Source organism: Cydia splendana, chromosome Z, assembly GCF_910591565.1.
Source record: "Cydia splendana chromosome Z, ilCydSple1.2, whole genome shotgun sequence".
NCBI classification, from domain to species: domain Eukaryota; kingdom Metazoa; phylum Arthropoda; class Insecta; order Lepidoptera; family Tortricidae; genus Cydia; species Cydia splendana.
Window position 1 is genome coordinate 8,080,062 of NC_085987.1, and position 20,353 is coordinate 8,100,414.

General features: G+C 35.0%; 1 protein-coding gene across 1 annotated transcript in view; it reads right to left on the reverse strand.

The window, feature by feature from the left end:
• Window positions 1–20,353, reverse strand: part of LOC134804185 (ras GTPase-activating protein raskol) — a 166,092-nt gene that overhangs the window by 112,207 nt on the left and 33,532 nt on the right. The window contains exon 4 of the mRNA XM_063777118.1: window positions 13,250–13,279. Within this exon, the coding sequence (XP_063633188.1) occupies window positions 13,250–13,279 (30 nt within the window). The remainder of the gene's footprint in view (window positions 1–13,249; window positions 13,280–20,353) is intronic.

The following is a 20,353-nucleotide window of genomic DNA, read 5'->3' on the forward strand; positions in this document are numbered from 1 at the left end:
ACCTAATCGAAATAAAACATTGCTTTTTATAGGTAATTTATAAAACATTCGATACATAGGTATACATAACAATAACTAGAGCGCTATTGGCCTGTAAGCTTCATCTCGGTCTCCAAAGCCGCAAAAACTCGCTAGTACTTAGTGCTGGTCTAGCCGTTATTTTTTCTTGAAGATTTTCAGAGAACAGCACGTACACGCATTATACATATAGACGGAACGAACCGCATAATCATTATCATTTATTCGTCGCAATCCATGGTATTACAGATCTAGGTACAAGACTTTCAGGTATTACTTATACGAATTACATAACTCTTCCTGTTAATAGGCATTATTTTAAGATAAAAGTTCTATAATATAATACAAGATTACAATTGTCATCAAAATTCATTGACGTACAGAAGTCAAATACGTTTTTAAACTGACGCAAAATGATACCAGCATAATAAAAATTGATCCCAATCAGTAAAGATGAGTCTTTAAACTTTTTTCATTTTAAGCGAGTTTTGAAGGAACATAATACTTAAATTCGACTGTAATCGTATTGTTTTAAGATAGTTTACTGCGGTTTTCAACCATTATAACAGCAAATCAAATTTAAATGAGACGCGAGCTGATATTAATGTACCCTATTTTTTGAAATACAATTTATCTACTGGTATACTTTCTCGTGTGCGTATATGATTTAATGTCAATATAATTGTCAAAAGCAAGAAAATCAAGCTGTCATTTTCATTTGAAGAAGTACACGTGTGCTCCGGTGTAGCCCCAACGGGCATCTGACTTGAAGAAGAATTTTGAGTGATGTCGTCAATGTATGGAAATTGTTCGAAAGTTTACATTTGAGATTGAATTTCTGTGTTGTCTTTGTGAGTAAAAATATAAATCGATAATAAATTGGTAGCTGGATTATCTAGCTTTCAGAATCATACAATAATTCAATTACTGTCAAAGACAAAATTGTTTTGCTTCCGTCTCAAACGGAACTCCATATTTTGATTTTTTGATACTTTTAGTGTCGATTTGTAGAGAATAACAGCAAATTAAAAATACAATGGCATGAAGAGTCGGTACACGGTTTCTTCGTGAACAAATTTACGTGTAATTTAATGCAATTATTAAACATTTATTGAACAAATTATGGTTACAAAGTGAGGTCTAAATCGAAAACGTCATATACCGGCCCCTTAAGCTAATTTTACGGTTTAAGTCACTTATTTTTAGTAACTCGCCCGACATATTTCGGTCTCCATTTTCAAGTACTCACATGTTCAATTGAACAGCGGTCAGAAATGTGACCCCAAAAATGTGATGTGAGCCAAACGTTAAATTAGCTTGAAGTTAGTTTTTTTTTTAGTTTTTACGTAAGTATGTAGCTCTTATGCGTAATTCAATCCGGAAGGATTCGGGTTAATAGGGGATGACTTTGAAAATTTAAATGGATGACCTTCATCAGCGTTCGACATAATGTACTCTATTTTGACCAATATTGCACTTACGTATGTGCACGATCAACTCACGATAGGTTAAGATGTAAGAAATCGTCATATATTTACATATTTACACTATGTACGTACGTGTATGCAACAAACATAAAAAAAAAAAACAGGCACTTATTCCACGGTTATATTTCAGCGCAGCACCAACCATGTACGACATGTAGGTACGTTATCGGAGCGAAAAATTTAAAAACACTCGGGAGATGACCTAAAAAGTAACTGGGGTGGCGGTAACATGCGAAGCTGCGTTGTGCGTTAACCTGTGTTGACTTACCATATTTACTACAATGGGTCGATGGGTCATCCAGCTCATGAACTTCATATAAATTCATAGGTACCAAATAATACCTAAATGTAGCATGACGTAAAATTAGAAACATGACACAAGTGAAGACTCGCGAGACGAAGAGTTTTTTACTTGAATATTGCATTATCAAAATGATGCAGTCAAGTTTCCGGAAGCGATTTAGTATTCGTAGTATGTTTACGGAGACATTTTAAAAAGGATGTTGCCAGGAACATGCAATATTGTTGTAAAGACGGGTAGCATACGCAAGCTAAGCTAACATAAAACTGTTTTAAATAGAAAGACTGTGCAAGTATTTCATACTAATAACTTTGGATAATTTCATGAATGCACGAAGTACGTATGAAGAAAAAGCATTTCTATCAGTTCTACACGAGCACAGAGCTTCAAGCAATTAGTTTTAAATAACATCCTGCTTCAGTCTTCAGTGCGGCATAATAGTTAACACGCAATTGATAATACTTGTCCAAGTTTCTTCTGGTCATACCACTCAGAGCAATAGCGCATTAACAAACATAACGAGTTAAATTAAGTTCAAATGAAAATTATTACCTGTACCTACTAACTTAGTTAGTAAGTCAAAATTGTTACTAACATCATATGGATCATTGATCTGCAATAAATGATTTTATTATTTTATTATTACTCTCTAGTACGTAATAATTTAAATTAAATATTTACTTAAAATGGTTACGTTTCAAGAGTTACTATTGTAAAATGTAAGATTCCAATAATAGTTGATTAGCCCCTCGAGTCCCAGCCATACTTAGACAATGACCTAAGTCCCAGAGATACTTTAGACTTGGTAATAAGTATTTTGTATAAAATCGCGTGTGATACATTTATTGCTATACGTAGTTTCCACGTGTTCTTATAACTAAGGGAGATCAGGCAAACTATGACCTCGCGATCCATATCAACTAATATGTATCTGTAAACAGAGATCGCTCTTACTAAATACGCTTCGGAAGTGGAGAACAACACCCCTTACGTTGTCAATGCGTACCATACCTACATATGTACCTACTCGTATTTGTCACAGCGTAGAATGTCAACACGTCAACAGGCATATATGTATTACCTGTCAAAGCCAATTGTACTACAGTTGCGAGAATTCCAATTACTTTGACTAAACCCTACACGGGTCTGTCTCAATAGGTGAACGAGGAATTCAATGCACTAGATTCATCTTAACATTAGTACATACGGTACCAAAGTTAAGTACCAACAACGTGCTCACGAGGAATCCGAAAGCTTTTAACCACGCATTTCTGAGGTAAAAAAAGAAAAGTATGTTTTATAAGATAAAGTCAATTTCCCAAAAAAAAATGTTATTTTTTTTTTGTTTTTTGGATATATGTACCTGTACCTAACTTAAAAAGTAAATGTTATTGGTAAAACAGTGTAAGTACCTACCTTACACTGTTTCGACAGACCTAGTTTTTGCAAAGTGTTACTTGTCACATTTTATTTGTCAATAAGGATATATAGACTAGGCTACATAGCGGAAACATCACCATCAATAAGTTTTTGGCAAAAATTTCATTTTTGGTACAAGCTTTTATCGCTGACTGTACTTTTCTTACGACAGACAACTAATACTCATCGAGACAATTCTAAAAACCCCTAACATAATTAGGTTGCGTTGTTTCATCACGGAGTTCCTATGGCCACCTCCTGTCTCCATCATCAGATCAGTTCGACAGTACCATATTATTGTATTGTCATCAGAACTACATACAGCTGCCAATTTTCATGACGCTACGATCCTTGGAAGATGGTTAAATTAGTTACCTTAGATTCCATTACATGTTAGTTACATACAGGTCGACCTAATAAAAGCTTGTTAAAAAGGCGTTTAGTACAAAGTAACAATAAAATATATGTTTTTACTTAACTCTGAAACAAGTCCAATAATTCGATAAATACAGTGATTTAGGAGTAGTGTCAATTGGTTTGTGGTTATGGCCGTCCAGAAATCCTTTTGTTCATAAACATCTGCACAATTTATAGCCACGATGTAGGTAATTATTACTTGACGCTCCATTTAATTGAAGCCGGTACCATCTGCACACTCCATTATGAGTTAACGACTAACGATCCCTTAAACTTTGCCTGAGAGCTCTCTTCCTTATAATACACAATGTAATTATGTTTTTTTTTTGCTAGCTTACCTATCTGCTTTCTATTTATTTTCAAGATAATACTTTTAAAGTTGGAATGCCGTTCCTGTGTTATTTATTATTTTGCCGCGTGAATCCCGTTTTCGCGCACCACTGAGCCTTGATGATGAACCTTTGTTTCACAGCCGAATGTTTTGCCACGGGAATTTTCGTTAGCATTTTATTTACGATCAAGTAAATAACGTACGCAATCACTTTATTTTACTTTTTGGTGATTTATAGGAACGACGTTACCGTTTTCAAAACGCAATTTCCTAGATATTTAATTGAAATTGCGTTTTGAAAACGGTAACGTCGTTCCTATAAATTCCCGTGGCAAAACATTCGGCTGTGAAACAAAGGTTCATCATCAAGGCTCAGTGGTGCGCGAAAACGCACGGAGAAAAAAATATTTTACAATATTACCAGATTGTATAGTAGTTATGATTCTAGTGTAGGAAAACAGATTTCAGCCATGTTTAATAGACTCGTATTTTGGACAATATTAGAATATTCTAGTTAAAATATTCTAGTACACTAAAACTCTGATATCGTTTTGGTAACAATCTAATAGTAACAGAGTAAAATATGCATTTAGCATACAACACTTTACAATAATTGCGATGTTTACAATATTTATTAATTCGGTTCACCATCATCTAGTTTAACACACCAATAATAAGTGTGTATTACAAAATCTTTGTTTAAGGTCCACCTTATGTAATTCATTTATAGGTACTAGATTTTCTCGTACCTGTTAGCGGATTTTTAATACCTATTACTTACTCGAAATTTCTTGATTACTATGAATATTTTTACACATAACTAGATACGTTCTCTGTTGTCTAACATACTCTTTTTAATGATAACAATAAAGAGTGGTTCCAGCAACAATAAAAATTGTTGGCATTACAATATTATTGCACACTAAACAAAATATTATTTGCCTGTAACGAAAAACTGTTCAGTCCACGATATGAGCTAACTGCGGCCCCCCGCACCCCTGCGCCGCCGCCCGCAGCGCCCAGAACATTCTGTCATTTTCACCGAAGTCCGGACAGAGTTCATGTCAAGTGTCGCCAATAATAAATGAATCAGGTTGCATTCCTGTTTAGATCACCGGTTTTAGCAAATAAAAGTGTCTGTGTGTAGTGAACAAAGGCGGACGAAGCGGATAGCGGTTTAATTGAAAATTTATACATATGTTGCTAATAGTGATAAGGTTATATTGGAATGTTCTGTTTGTGTGTTGTGTTTGCTACCAAAATTATCTCTGTGTTATATTTGCCATACGCTCACTAAAATTGCGGCCGATAATTTATGTTATGTACTACTAAAATTAAAACGAATTTAAAAAAAATGTTTGTTTTTACTTTACTCATAGTAATTATTTAGGATTGAGATTTTTCTGTTTATGTTTCAGGCCACCACACCTATACCACAAACATCATTATTGCGGACTAAGCCAATGTAGGTACTTACTGCCGAGTTAAACAGAATAATGTTAAACACCTTAGGTAAGTCTTCGTCGCAACAAAAGCATGTTAAAGCGAATACTCACTTAAGATATTTAACCTAACTCTGTTTCACTCGACAGTATATTACAATTTCAGTCCGCAATAATGATTTACTGAACACAAATATAAAACCCGTTAAACTCTACAATATATATAGTAAACAGAACATACTGTTTATTTCATGCCACAACAATTATATTTAACACAAACATAAATCTGGTATTCTCCAATACTGCATATAGTAAACAGAAATTGTTGATTATTTCAGTCAGCTAAAATTATACTTAAAACTAATAAAAAATCTGGTGAACACTAATGAAATATCTGATAAACTCTACCCTGTCCTATAATGATGGCTACAGATAGGTTTTGTATACTACACAAAATTTATTTTCTACGATACTAGGTATGTGGGTAATAGGAACTAGAAATGATGTTGTAAAGAACTAGAATTTTCTGTTAATGTGTAAAAAAAGTCTAGTTGTCACATATAATACAATAAAATCAAGTTAAATTTACAATATTCTGGTAAAGAACACTAGATTTTTTTCTCCGTGCGGGATTCACGCGGCAAAATAATAAATAACACAGGAACGGCATTCCAACTTTAAAAGTATTATCTTGAAAATAAATAGAAAGCAGATAGGTAAGCTAGCAAAATAAAAACATAATTACATTGTGTATTATAAGGAAGAGAGCTCTCAGGCAAAGTTTAAGGGATCGTTAGTCGTTAACTCATAATGGAGTGTGCAGATGGTACCGGCTAACGATATAACGATATAACGTAACTAACGATATCCTAAAGGCAATAGGAGAACCACTAACTCCTCATCTGACAGCTCTATTCAATGAAATAATTAAACAAGAAAAAATACCTAGAGAATGGGAAACATCGAATATTACACTAATATTTAAAAAAGGAGATCCATGTAAAATAAATAATTATCGCCCTATAAGTCTGCTCCAATCCACGTATAAATTATTTACGACTGTAATTTTAAACCGAATACGAAAAACATTAGATTTTGAACAACCTGTAGAGCAAGCAGGTTTTAGACGCAACTATTCGACAATCGACCACATTTTCACTCTACAGCAAGTAATAGAGAAGTATAGTGAATACAACAAGCGACTCTACATAACTTTCGTGGACTACACGAAAGCTTTCGACACCATTTCGCACGAAAAGCTATGGATCGCACTCGAAGAACAGGGCGTCGACAGCAAATATATAAATATTCTTTCAGAAATATATAGCAGGGGAAAGTCTCTAATTAAATTAGAAAAGAAAGGAGAGTATTTCGAAATTAAACGTGGCGTAAGACAAGGAGACCCAATCTCACCCAACTTATTTACGGCTCTCCTAGAATACATATTTCGAAGACTAGACTGGCAAAATTGTGGTATTTCTGTAAATGGAGAACGGCTTCATCACCTACGCTTCGCAGATGATATAGTTTTGATGAAAGACGACCACGACGAGCTCATATACATGCTGGAAACTTTACAACATGAAAGTAAAAAATGTGGTTTAGAAATGAACCCTGAAAAGACATGTATTATGACCAACGGCGACGCTAAATCTACGACAATATCATCCAAAACTATAGAATACGTTAAAGAATACACGTACCTTGGCCAAAATATATCTATCAAGGATCGCGACCCGATTCAAGAAGTCGAGAGACGAATTAAAAAAGCCTGGCAGGCATACTGGTCGTACAAACACATATTTAAGTCTAAATTAGACACAAAATTAAAGAAAAAAAGTCATGGACTCTGTAGTAACGCCTACTCTATTGTATGGATGCCAAACATGGCCATTAACTAAAGAACTTGCGCATAAACTCAAAGTGTTTCAAAGATCAGCCGAAAGAAGTATGCTAAATCTTAAGTTAACAGATAGAGTACGCAGTTCAGAAATCCGCCGTCGCACAAAGATAATAGATGCAGCAGAAATGGCCGGTAGATTAAAATGGCGATGGGCTGGGCACACGGCTCGCACTAATGACAGACGATGGAGCGAGAAAATTCTGCACTGGTACCCGCGCGGCGCCACGCGACCCGCGCATCGCCCGCGGCGACGCTGGCGAGACGACATCGTCGCCGAGGCGGGCATCACCTGGACTCGAGTAGCCGCCGACAGGAACGAGTGGAACAGGAGGGAGGAGGCCTATGTCCAAAAATGGACAGCCCAGTAGATATAAGAAAATTATTGTAATAAATAAATACTAAAAGTTAAAACTATCACACCTTATAAGTAAATTAGTTTCTAATGATGCATACAACTAGAAATAATGAATACTATAAATATTGTACTAATACTAAACTTCCATCTAATTAATGATACCTACGTTAAGTTAATGATAAATTTAGTTATGATATTATTTTAATGTAATTAATATATGTGACGTCCCACGGTCAAAGGTACCTTATGGCGGGTATGGAGTTATGCATACCCCAGTAATCTACAATAAATAAGCTATCGATAACACAAAATATCAACCTTCTAGGTTGCGTAGTTACAGAGATATGATTTTTTGAAAATAATGTTGTGAAATTAACAACTTTACGATAGAGAAGTTTTAAGTTTAGCCGCCTAAAAAACTATGTTCCTGAAGTAAGTTACATAGTTGACTACAAATAATAATACCTTATATATGTGAGATTAAAAAAATATTGCGACTTGTTCTGTAATGCAAATAGAAACTTTTGATATCGACTGATTTATGTGTATACTAGCCAATCTCTTGAAAATAAAGTTTTATTTCATTTTCACGATTGATTGCAATGAGCTCTCAAGATTTAAATTTTATCTATTAGAAAACGACACTGACAGACAGTTTAAGCAAAAAACAATACCGATTTAGAGGTGAAAATGTATTTTCTGACTTTTTCATATAAAATCACAAAATTGAATATTTTTACTTTTAATGTGACACACAATCAATTTTTCTGAGCACATATGAAAGAAATTCTGTCATTCAAATGAAATAAATCCTAAAACCCCAACTAAATACTATATTTAACCCCTTATGCCACTTTAAACTTACATAACAATAACAGTATTTGCTCCATACATTTACGAAAAGGTACCTTATGGAAATAAATCTAATAATACATCACTACAAAATATCAATCATATTACAGTTTATCTTTTATGAATAGAAAATATTAATTTACATTAAACTGCCCCAAATTTAATTAGTTCTTCGTCATAATAATCTTAAAAAAGACCAATAATTTGTATGTAATGAAAAGGTACCTTGTGATTAAGTTACATGATGAGGCATGATGATGATGGAACAGTTAGGATAAACTAATAATATTTTGGGGTTAAGGTGGTATAAATCGTCTATTTCTTATCAATAATATATTTCGGTTGCTATTGAAGATAAGCGGCATTGAGGTTCAATGACCTCAGATATTCCATAAGGTAATGCGTCGGGTATTGGCATTTTTCAGCAAACCAATGGCTGATTTACTGAATGCGACCAAACCAAATGAAGATTATTCTAGTTAAGAAAGACTTGACGAGAGTAACTTTGGTATAATAGCAGGCTTCTTGGATTTGTAATGTCGGTCGATGTACGGTTATAATATTTGCGAGGCGCCCCAACCAGAACTGAAATTATCAAATTAGTTTTGCAGAATGCTAATACAGTTCTCTACCAAACTTCTTTTCCCGTATTGACTAGTTTTTTTGGGAATTTTCAATCTTTTTTCCATAAGGTACCTTTTCTACTAAACTCTGAGACGACATTACTAGGCTTATAACTAACTTATAACAAAAATAAAAACAGGTAAACAAACGTTACGCATTAAGGTTTCAGATCACACAATAAAAAAAAATTGAGCATTTTTTCACCTCTTTACAAAACATTTCATATCTCCGAAACTAGAAACCCTCATAAGGTACCTTTTTCCGTGGAACGTCACATATTATGGATATTATGCATGAAATGTAATCTTAATATGATGTAATCTATTGGAATTAAAAGGCTTTATTATATTATATTATTATCTTGAAAATAAATAGAAAGCAGATAGGTAAGCTAGCAAAAAAAAAACATAATTACATTGCAACAGCATTTCAGGAATTCACAGTGACATAGCTCCTTTTTCCGCTGCTGCAGCATTGCACCAGCAACGTTTCAGCAGTTGCCATCCGAATGTCACCTTAAGTTAATACGACTTTCAAGCATATCTTTCATACTTATGGATTTCTCAACCAAATTCCATATAATAACATTGTAAACGGATTCTTTTTGGACTTGAAGCCGGATGCTGGTCGTTTCTTGTAATTCAATGATAAGAAGAAATACAGAATAGCAACATTCGCTTAAAAAAGTGAAGTCTCTAACTTTTGTTCAACAATAAACGAATTTTATGATATTTACTCTACCGTATGCATTTACATTTTATCTGCAAGTGCAATCGCTGCAGGTGCAGTCAAGGTTAAAGGCCTTTTCACGAGACCAATTTGTAAGTAGGTACTTTCACTAGCGACCCGCCCCGGCTTCGCGCGGGTTAACTAATTATACACCTAAATCTGCCTCAAGAATCACTCATTGATAGGTGAAAACCGCATTAAAATCCGTTCAGTAGTTTTTGAGTATATCGCGAACATACAAACAAACACACAAACAGACAGACGCGGCGGGGGACTTTGTTTTATAAGGTGTAGTGATTAAATAAAATCTAAATCGGTTGAGAAATGGCGGAGTTCTGAGGTAAAAAAACACATACAACCAAACTTTAAAAATTTTGAAATCGAGTGAAAAAGAGTCCACATTCGAATTAATGGAGAGAAAGATTTAACGAAGTAACAAATCAATTCAATCGAAGAACATAGTATAAATTTGAAAGTAACTAGTGGAACGCCGTATCTCTATGCCGATGATACCAGTATTGTAATAAAAGCTAATACAGAAATGGATTTCAATTCAAAAATGCAAGACTGTTGGTCTAAATTATGTACCTGGTTTTTATCAAATGGCTTAAGAATTAATTCTACCAAGAGTTTCTATATGACCTTTCGCCGTGGTTTCAATAGCCCTGACCCTGTCTGCAATATACCTATCGTCAAATCCGATTGTATAAAATTCTTAGGCGTAGAGCTGGATTCATTTTTAAGATGGCACAAGCAAGTAGAACAAGTCACAAACAAGCTTAGTAGTGCCTGCTATGCGTTAAAAACCCTTTCTAGTACAGCAGACAAGGAGACACTGAGAACAGTATACTTTGCTTATTTTGAGAGTGTGATGAAGTATTGTATTGAAGTCTGGGGAAATAGTGTAAATATAAATGCAGTGCTCCTTAAACAGAAAAAAGCTCTGCGATATCTTGCAGGGTGTAAACGTGTGCCTGCTACTCATAGAGATTTGTTTATAGAGCACAAAATATTGACTGTGATATCTCTTTATCTTTACTGTATTTGTATATACGTTTTCAAAAACAAAGACCGATTCCAACTAAGTAGAAAAATACCTCCAGAAACTTGAGAACTAAGAATGAATTTTTGACCACTAAAAGTAATTTTCAACATTTTGATAAAAGTTTACACAACACCGCAATTAAAGTATTCAATAAATTGGACATTAATATAAAGTCATGTAAGGATCAAAGGACATTTGAAATTAAATTAAAAGACTACTTTATAAGTAAACCTTATTATTCTATTAAAGAATATTTTGCAAATGCTTTAGATTAAAATGTATGATTTGTAATAAGAATACTTAGTTGACATCGATGCTGTACTTACGTGTAATTTTGACTCTGACACATATATTATTATACTCTTTGCTCTGACATTCTATTAATCTGTAATTACTATTGTTGTGATTGTTTTATTATACTTTTTGTTGAATTTATTGTGCACCATATAATTGTATTTGCATGCATTTAAGTATGTTTTATTGCAAATAAAGTGATTGATTGATTGATTGATTGAAATTAAAAACAAACGTTTGAGTGAAGCAAAAGGAAATGTGCTTGATCTTGTTAAAACTAGATTTTAAATAAAACGCTCCGTGAACCGGTGAAACCCACGAATAGCGAAATTACTATGTAGAACTACGCTGCACGCTGTTTTAAATAAATAAATATGTAACGCGATACAAATAAATCCATTGAAAATCAATTTATCTTAGATACAGTCACTATCTATCCGCATATATATCTGACCGCAATATTTGCTCCCTAATTAACATTACGAGTAAGTAATCTAACGTCTAGGCGTCTAGGCAAGCACCATGGTGCTTGTTGTGATATTTTTAAGCACTGCATATAATTTTGATATGCAATGACTTGTAACAAATAGTAGATTGTATAACAAGGGCATAAAGTGACCCATTTTTACCCGAGGCAATTTTTAGTCTGAGCGAAGCGAAGACCAAAATAGTAGACGAGGGTAAAAATGGACATTTATGCCCTTGTTGTACACTCTGCTTTTCACTTCGATTGCGAGGAAAATAAAATTATATTTTTCACGGCAATTTACACCATGAAATTGTCGTAAAGCGAAAGAACATAATACATAACCAATTCCCACCAACTAAAATTTTTAATTGTTTTTTTTAATTTTCAACATGTGATCAGAGTTTCAGACGCTTGGTTTTCTGCCAAGTCAAACATTTTTCAACGATTTTTACGCATTTTTGAACGATAATCGACTCCTATTTTATGTGATTTACTAAATATGACAGAAAATACGGATTTCTAATAAATTGTAGCAAAAATAAAATAATATATCAAATTTTGTCATCTACACAATTTTATTGCTCAGTAAAATTGTGCAATATGTTTTAACTGTTTGGCTGTTGAGACCGATTACCTTAGTCTTAGAAGAAAATTTTACTTTTATGCTCTAGAGCATAAAATGCGATTTTATGTCGTCTACGCACGACATAAAGGTGCACTTTTTGAGCATGAGAAATGAAAAATAAATTGTTGAGCACACATTTAACCAATACTGTCTTTTTCGGGAGCGGGACACATGCGTATATAGCTATATGAATGGTATGGTCGCGGGCGGTACCGCAGATGTGCGTTTATTTGCCATGACATCATGCAATGTGTTTTAATTTGGTTCCAAGAAAAAGGAATGGGATATTTTTAAATTAGAAATAAAGGCAGAACAGTAGGTATGAAGTTGCTAGTACCTACTGGTTAAGTCAAACATACACATATAAGTACACCAGCAACACGGCTAGCACATATTGCCACGAATCGCGCGAATTCATGTACAGTCACCTGCAATAATATGTTACTCTTCGAAGGCCGCAAAAACATGTGACACGCTCTTATGGCTCTACAAATAAGATCGTGTCAGATATTTTTGCGGGCATTGTTGTGTAACATATTATTGCAGGTGACTGTACATATATTCAAATCACGTTTCACTGACCGTGCTTCATTCCTAAACAATTTCACATTAATAAGGCATTTTTGGCATAAAATGGATTTTGTTGGCATAGCGTACGGGGTTTTTAATTTAATAGGTATTATTTCACTGTGGGCAAGGATATTATAAATTTATAACAGTTAATAGAGCTGTGGGTAATGACTGGCATGCTACTGCACCTGTGCAGTACCTCATCATTTATATCTTTATTACGCCATTGAAATAGTTCCAAATAAAAGTGCCAAATTGGGCTAATTTCGTGGCAAATTTAGTGTAGGTACTCAAATGTCTTCTTATTAATTAAATAAAGTAAATACAACACGAAATAGGACAAAACGACACAAAAACACTCATCTTACCTTGTAGTCCAAATAGAAACCCGGAAAGGACTGTCCGGTTGCGTGCAAAAAACACAAATGCATTAGAAACGAAAACTAGTAAATTCACACATTATTCTTAATGCAACATGTATCTAATATTTTTCATTTCATACAGTTAAAGTTCAAGGGGTCATGATTCGACAGCGCACTTACGAGGTAGATTAAAATAGAACAAATATTGTAAAATCCTAGGCTTCGATTTTTCAATCTCATTTTATTTCAGTCTCAGTACAAAAGCAGTGAGGTTGACTGAAGTAGCATAACGATTACGAACATTTCGGAGAAAATACGATGGTAAAGAATTATGCAGTGCACTACATCTTGTATAGAATAGAATAGAATAGAATATATTTTATTTGTATTAATTGTACATCGTCATATTCATAATTTACAATTAGGGGAACAAACATATTATTATAATATTAAATGAATGCCAACACACCAATAAATAAGAATGAGCGAGATGCACAGACTGTTATAAGTTATAATTATTATAACGTATAACTATTCACGTTAAAAACTTAAAACAGCATGTCTGAGCATTCGCTTGTCTATGTTTTACACATAATTTCACCAAGGAGGAGTTTTGGCCGAAGGGTGTCAAGTTCAGGCGGTTCCGCGGCCGGCTTCCTGACATTGCGGGGTTGCGAACTGCATCGCAGCCATAATTGTGTTTTTAGTTTTAAGATATATTTTGTAATAATATGTATGCTAGTTTTAAGGTATTTATCTATGGGCCAATAGTTGCCTGAAAATAAATGTTTTCATTCATAATGCTACGTGCTACGGCGTAGTACCTCTAGATATGCGTTAACTTAGATTCATAATCTTACCTCAATCACAGGACAGCAAATTAATAAGCACGATCATTAAGATTAAAAAAATATATAAAAAGCACATAAAAAGTAACAGCAACTAGTTCAACTTTAAACACTATTAGATTATGTTTTCAAGTCAGCTACACGTATATATACGGTAAGACTCGCATAATAAATTCCGCATAAAAATACGTAGCCTAGTTACCTAATTAATACAATTCCCATCTCCATTACGCAACGCCTACGGAACTTTTCATGTATGATAATGTTGTGGTACGTATGAGTTAATGGCAACAATAACTAGTAAGAAGTTACCGCGACACATAATCAGGTAATAGTTACTCGGTTCATCTCCGTGGGAAGCGGAACGCAACAGTTCGCACTTCCGTCGACATTGTTCCAAGACATCCTGCATGCGCCTGCGATTCGGAACGGTGCGTCAAGTCTTTAAAGTATGTATAGTTAAAAGCTGATTTATGGAACAATCACAACTAGACGCAGCGGATACACGGTGACTGTCTTATACCTTGCATATTTATCGTACGCTTTTCTGCGTAATTTTTTTTTCTACGATGACGGATAATTACCTTCTATGATGCGTTCAAAAATCTGCGACCAGCATAAAGTTTAACTGTTTTGATAGAATACATTCCTTACCTATGACAATGTTTTTGAATGGGGGGATTTAAAATATTATGTCTGTGTGCTGCAGTCGGCTGCTGATTCTGGGTGGAAGTACATAGGTACATATTAATCGAAACAAACAATCGTCCTAAAACATACGTCGAATCATACACCTACATATCGTCATGTGAGAAGCAAAAGTCACTATTTACTAAAAAAATTAAACAAAAATCGACCTTCTTTTAGTACTAATATGTTTCACTATGGCTATGAACTTGTGGTGGTACTTAGTGACTTTTGCTTGTCACCTGACGATATTTTCGTGGTTACTTGTAGTTTCAACAAAACGAACGTGAACGAAAATAGCTTGTCACTTAAAGAAAAACACAATCTGAATCTAGAATCATGATATTTATTTTAAACTGTAGGTGTAGGAAAGACTCAATCCAATCGCCATTATCTTGATACCTCTATTTGGCTTTAAATGTGCATTTTAAGCTAATGGTCGTTACGATTCATCTAAGCGTCTGATTTCAATGAGGTGCACGTGAATGCTTTAACCATTTAATCTAATTGCTCGTTAATAGAAACTAGACAAAACAATGAAGATCCATTAGCGAAATCCTAAATAAAGAGGTATTTATTTATGGTTAGTACACACGTAAGTAGATATGAGCGCCGCGCCGGCGCGCCGCCGCCGCCGACAAAATTTACGCGCCGTCGCCGCCGACGCTGCGCTATCGGCGTGGCATCGGCGTGACCTTGTTAGATACTACTACTTTCAGAATCAGATAATATATATTTTATCTAGTTTAGATCTTTAACGGCGCCAGTCTGAATAGCTTATAGACATTCAAAAGGTATTTTATGTCCATATAATTCTAAAATATCGATAGTAAATTCAAACTTTTCTGTTTGGTAACCGCGCTACTAGTGTTAGGGCAACAAAATTACTAATTTTGCAAGCTGGCTAGCTCATCCGTCATTCACCGCGAATTTAACCATTGCATGCATGGTTTAAAAGGTCTTTAAAAGGTGTAAAAGGGGGTTAATGTCAGATATTAACTGTTTTCACGCCCAAAGGTCCGGCCGTTGGCTATGCACGGAAGGCATCGGAAACGGAATCGGGTCTCATTTAAGCTTGGCCATTGTTCATATTTTAAGCTTTGCTCTCTCGCAGCCCAATCTTTGGCCTCGCATCGCTTGCATAGAAGTAAGCCGCTATCTGAATCTCCAAGTTTTCGGCCCTGTTTGGAGTTTGGAGCCTAACTTTCGGCTTCGTTTTAAAATGCTTGGTCATTGGTTCTTCTCCGATCTTAGCTCCACTGCAGCACGGCCTTTGGCCTCGCACGAATGCACCTGCAGGAAAGCTCCAGGTCTTTAACACTATGGCCTCGGTCTTTATCGGCCTTCGGACTTGCTTACACTGGACCAATTCCAAGCTCTGCTCTCTTGCAGCTTGGCCTTCGGCCTCGCACAGAAGCGCGCCGTAATCGGCACTCCGCGCATTCGGCCGTCAGCCAAGCTCACACTTGGTGTTCGATTCTAAGCTGTATGCTTACCTGCAGCTCAGCCTCTGGCCTCGCATGGAAAGGCGTCGGAATCAGGTCTTCGGTGTTAGGTGGAGCCTTGGGCCTCACTTTTTGACATAAACCGATTTGTTGGGTCGATATTGGTTAATAACAGAGCTTGATTTTCCTCACTTCGACTCTTTGAACTGTCGACCAGACGTTTCCCTGATACAGTCAATCCGCTACTTTTTACTTAGCACAAAAGATAAGGGTTTCGCAAAGATCTTCCGGCCAGGGTCTCGCCAAGATTAAGACCGCCTCTGATGCCGCTCGATACCGTTTATACTAAACATATAAAACTTTTTTCGTACTTTTTTTAATTTTGCTTTAAATTGAAAAATTAACTTATTTTATAACTTTTTTACAGCAAAAACATGTAAAATCGGTAAAATTTTGGTTTGAATTCTTTTTTCATTAATCAAAGGTGTTTCAAGGCCATGCCGCCGATTCGCCGCCGCCGCCGACCGATTTTGACCGGCGCGCCGCCGCCGGCTAAATGCCTATCGGCGCTCATATCTACACGTAAGTAAGAGCTCTTAGTAAGATTTCTTCAAACATTTCATGAGTTTACCTAACATTTTATGTACAGACTCTTCGGTATTAATTCAACGGAGTTTTGGGTTTCGAGGAGGTATAATCAAATCTTTTTAGTTTCAACCATATTATTTATTCAAAAATGTACACATAGGTCACCTATAAATTATCACACATTAATTTTAAGTTTAAAATGTAATAAAGTTATTACTTACCTGTCTTTAGCATCACCGTAACGTCGTTTCATTTAACGCAACAACTTACTTACTTTTAAATAAAAATGTTAAACCCGGCATTAAATTCCTCCATTAATTATCATTTTCGTGTAACATATACATATCTTATTTATACATATTTACCTGCAGTAGCATTTACTCGAAATTTAGATAACATCTTAACCGTGCAGTACATTAATGTAATACATATGCTTTACTACAATTTAACAATGTTTTGATACCAATTAAGATGTGCAAGAGTTGAAAATTGTAGTCATAAAAACCATAACTACACGTTGCCAATAAACATTAACCTGGCTTTGATACAAACAGAAAGTATGACTTTTTATTTTAAACGACCTCGTTGTCTCCTTGGTCTTAAAAATAAGATAATTTGTAATAAACAAAAGCAGAAGACAGTTAATGTTAAACAGACTTTAAAAAAGTAACGACTCGGGTACTTTTCTTTTTAACTGCTATTTAAAAGCTTTTAATTAAACCCTTTTATGTTTTCGATTTGGTTAGAACTGTTGTTTTTTCGTTGTTTACACATTGATTAGTAATTCAGATTAAATAAGTCTTTGTTGCATATAAATAAAGTGGAAACAAACGTCAATAGGACTGATGACAAATTTTGAAATCCCTTTTAATATTGTCGGTACACATGTATTGGTTCCGAAAAACACAATATTTCAGCTATACTCATAAGATTTAACATAAATAATTGCAGCTTATTATAGCTAGTTTAAACCTCGCGCGAAAACGCCTCGCACGCCATTTGTGACGTCATAAATTAGTTGGTGGTAGGGTGGTCTTCTTCTTCTAAGTCGGTCCCTCACTGCTGAGGATCGTGACTCCGCTTACTAATTTTTCCTATGGCAGCTCTCCACTTCTCCCTGTCGGTTGCTTTGTGGAAAGCGTTGCTTAGTGTGATGTCCATCTGGGCGGATATTTGGTCACACCATCTCGTTGGACTTGGTCCTCTAGGCCGTCTGTCCGGTAGGGTGGTAGACATTGTTTATATACTTACAGTTACGAATTTCCCTTGAATCCGAATGATATTGTTAATTGAGCACCATATATTACGATTAGGGATGATAAATACATTACAAAAATTTATCACAATAACTCATTTTATACAAAAACTCTCAAACGGTTGCAATTTAAGATGAATTATTTAGATACATGTAAATTTTGAGTTAAAATCACCGAGCGCCGGTTTACCTTTTTAATTTTTTTTAGTTACGACAGCCAACATGGCAATGATAGTTCCATTCAGCCAAATAATTAAAAAAGTTTGTTGGTGAAATATCGTATTATTTAGCATTTTATTTAGATAATAACAAATAGATATTTACTTTATATCGTGTAAGTAATAATATATTTTGGACGTAATAAATGTTTAGTGGCGAAATAATAATTTTTATTGAACCTCCAAACTCTTTGGTGAGGATGTATGGATTACGGTCAATGAGGTTGTCTATGTTGCTCTAAGAAATATGTCATGGATTGATGACGTCAACCCTTAGCTCGCTTCTAATTGGCGTTTCAGTAAAAATGGCCGATTGGACAATTTTGCAGTTTTATTTTATTGAATATATTAATAATCCTAATGTTTATACTGAGATTGGGCCATTTTTTAGAATCGTATTAACATATATGTTTCTTTGAAACCATTATTTCCATGATTCTTTGTTACTGTCATCAGGCCTATTCACAAAATTGTGTGTATTGCCTTCCTTTACTATTATTGTATTGCTCTAAGGACCAGTGGAGTATCTATCTCATTTCTTACTTGGCATGATATAGGTACGTAAGTAAGTCACAGTCACAGACCGGAGTTCATCCATCTTAATCTCGGGACGAAACCCTCCTTGCTTGGTTTATTTTGATTTATGCAGAGTGACGGCACGGCGGCGCCTACGCATCGTAAAACATGCCGGCGTTTATTGCCCCCAAGACGATCCTCCATTGTTTTTGCACTCAGATACTGTTTAGAAAGGTTAGATTATGTATGATAGGTGCATTATGTGGATGGATGTCACTAAACACACGCTTCATAGTCAAGCTCAGTGAATATCTCATTTAATCAACGACCCCCCAGCCTAAATAAGTAGTCGGTACGGTTGTGAGTGTTGTGACCCTGCCTACAAAACAGGAGGCCCTGGGTTCGAATCCTAGTAAGAGCACTTTATTTGTGTGTTTATCGCAGATTTATCATTTTCTATCTATTATAAATATCGTCATCGTGTATAAGTTGTACGGGTTACCTATACTCACAACACAAGCTTTAATGCGCTTACTGCAGGACTATGTCGATTTGAGTGAGATGTCCCGTAATACTTATTATTATTTATTTCTAATGATGATGCTTTACTTTGGCAAAACGATAAAATAAATAAAGTGTATTCAAGACACATAACATCAGGGAAGGACTAGCACATGAATTAGCACAAGAACTAGCTTAATGTAAGTAATGGATCTATTGGAGAGGTACATCTGATGAAATGTTGCGGAAACTGAAGTCCGTAGATCAGTGAACATTAAGCTTAAAACTATCCACGTAACATAATTCTTATATTATGTTTCCCCCATTAAACGATAATGACGATAATCAAAAGCAGTGCAGTGTAACGCTAGAGAACGCACGCGTTCGCTCTCCGGAGTACTTTCACTAAACTGCGTGCAGCTGGATGACTCATTACGACGATCGTAATCCGTTTTACTAAGGGCTAGAATCGAGTACCTATAGATAAATTATAGGGTACTTTTAATTAGGGTTACCATAGCCTGTATAGGTAAAAATCAATTGCTTATTTTTTAACACCATACCATACTATGTCTTTACGTGCGCCTGAAATACGAGCCATGTCTCTTACCAAGCAAGTTTACTTTTGTTACGCTACACTTTAATTACATACGAGCTTGAGAAAGAAGGCAATTGAAATGCTTTTAAAACGCTAATTTCAATAAATGGTCGATTATACCAACTTGCTCATGCCCAAGTCTATTAAGTGGCGCAATTTTTTGTACTTGTGAAGAGTTCAACACGATACGATAATGTAAATGTGCATATAATGAAAATGCTTACAATATTTGCATATGCATTAAGATTGTATACGACCCTGGCAATTCAAGACCCTTTTAAATTTAAACCGGAGACAAAAAACTTTTTAATAAGAGGCCTAGTCTATACAAATACATTGTCGATTCTTCTTGCAAGGGAACTATAATCATCTGTACTTATATTAAACCACAGTTTTAATTTTTCTTATATAATTATGAATTATATTGTTATTGTTACTACTATGTTTTTATACT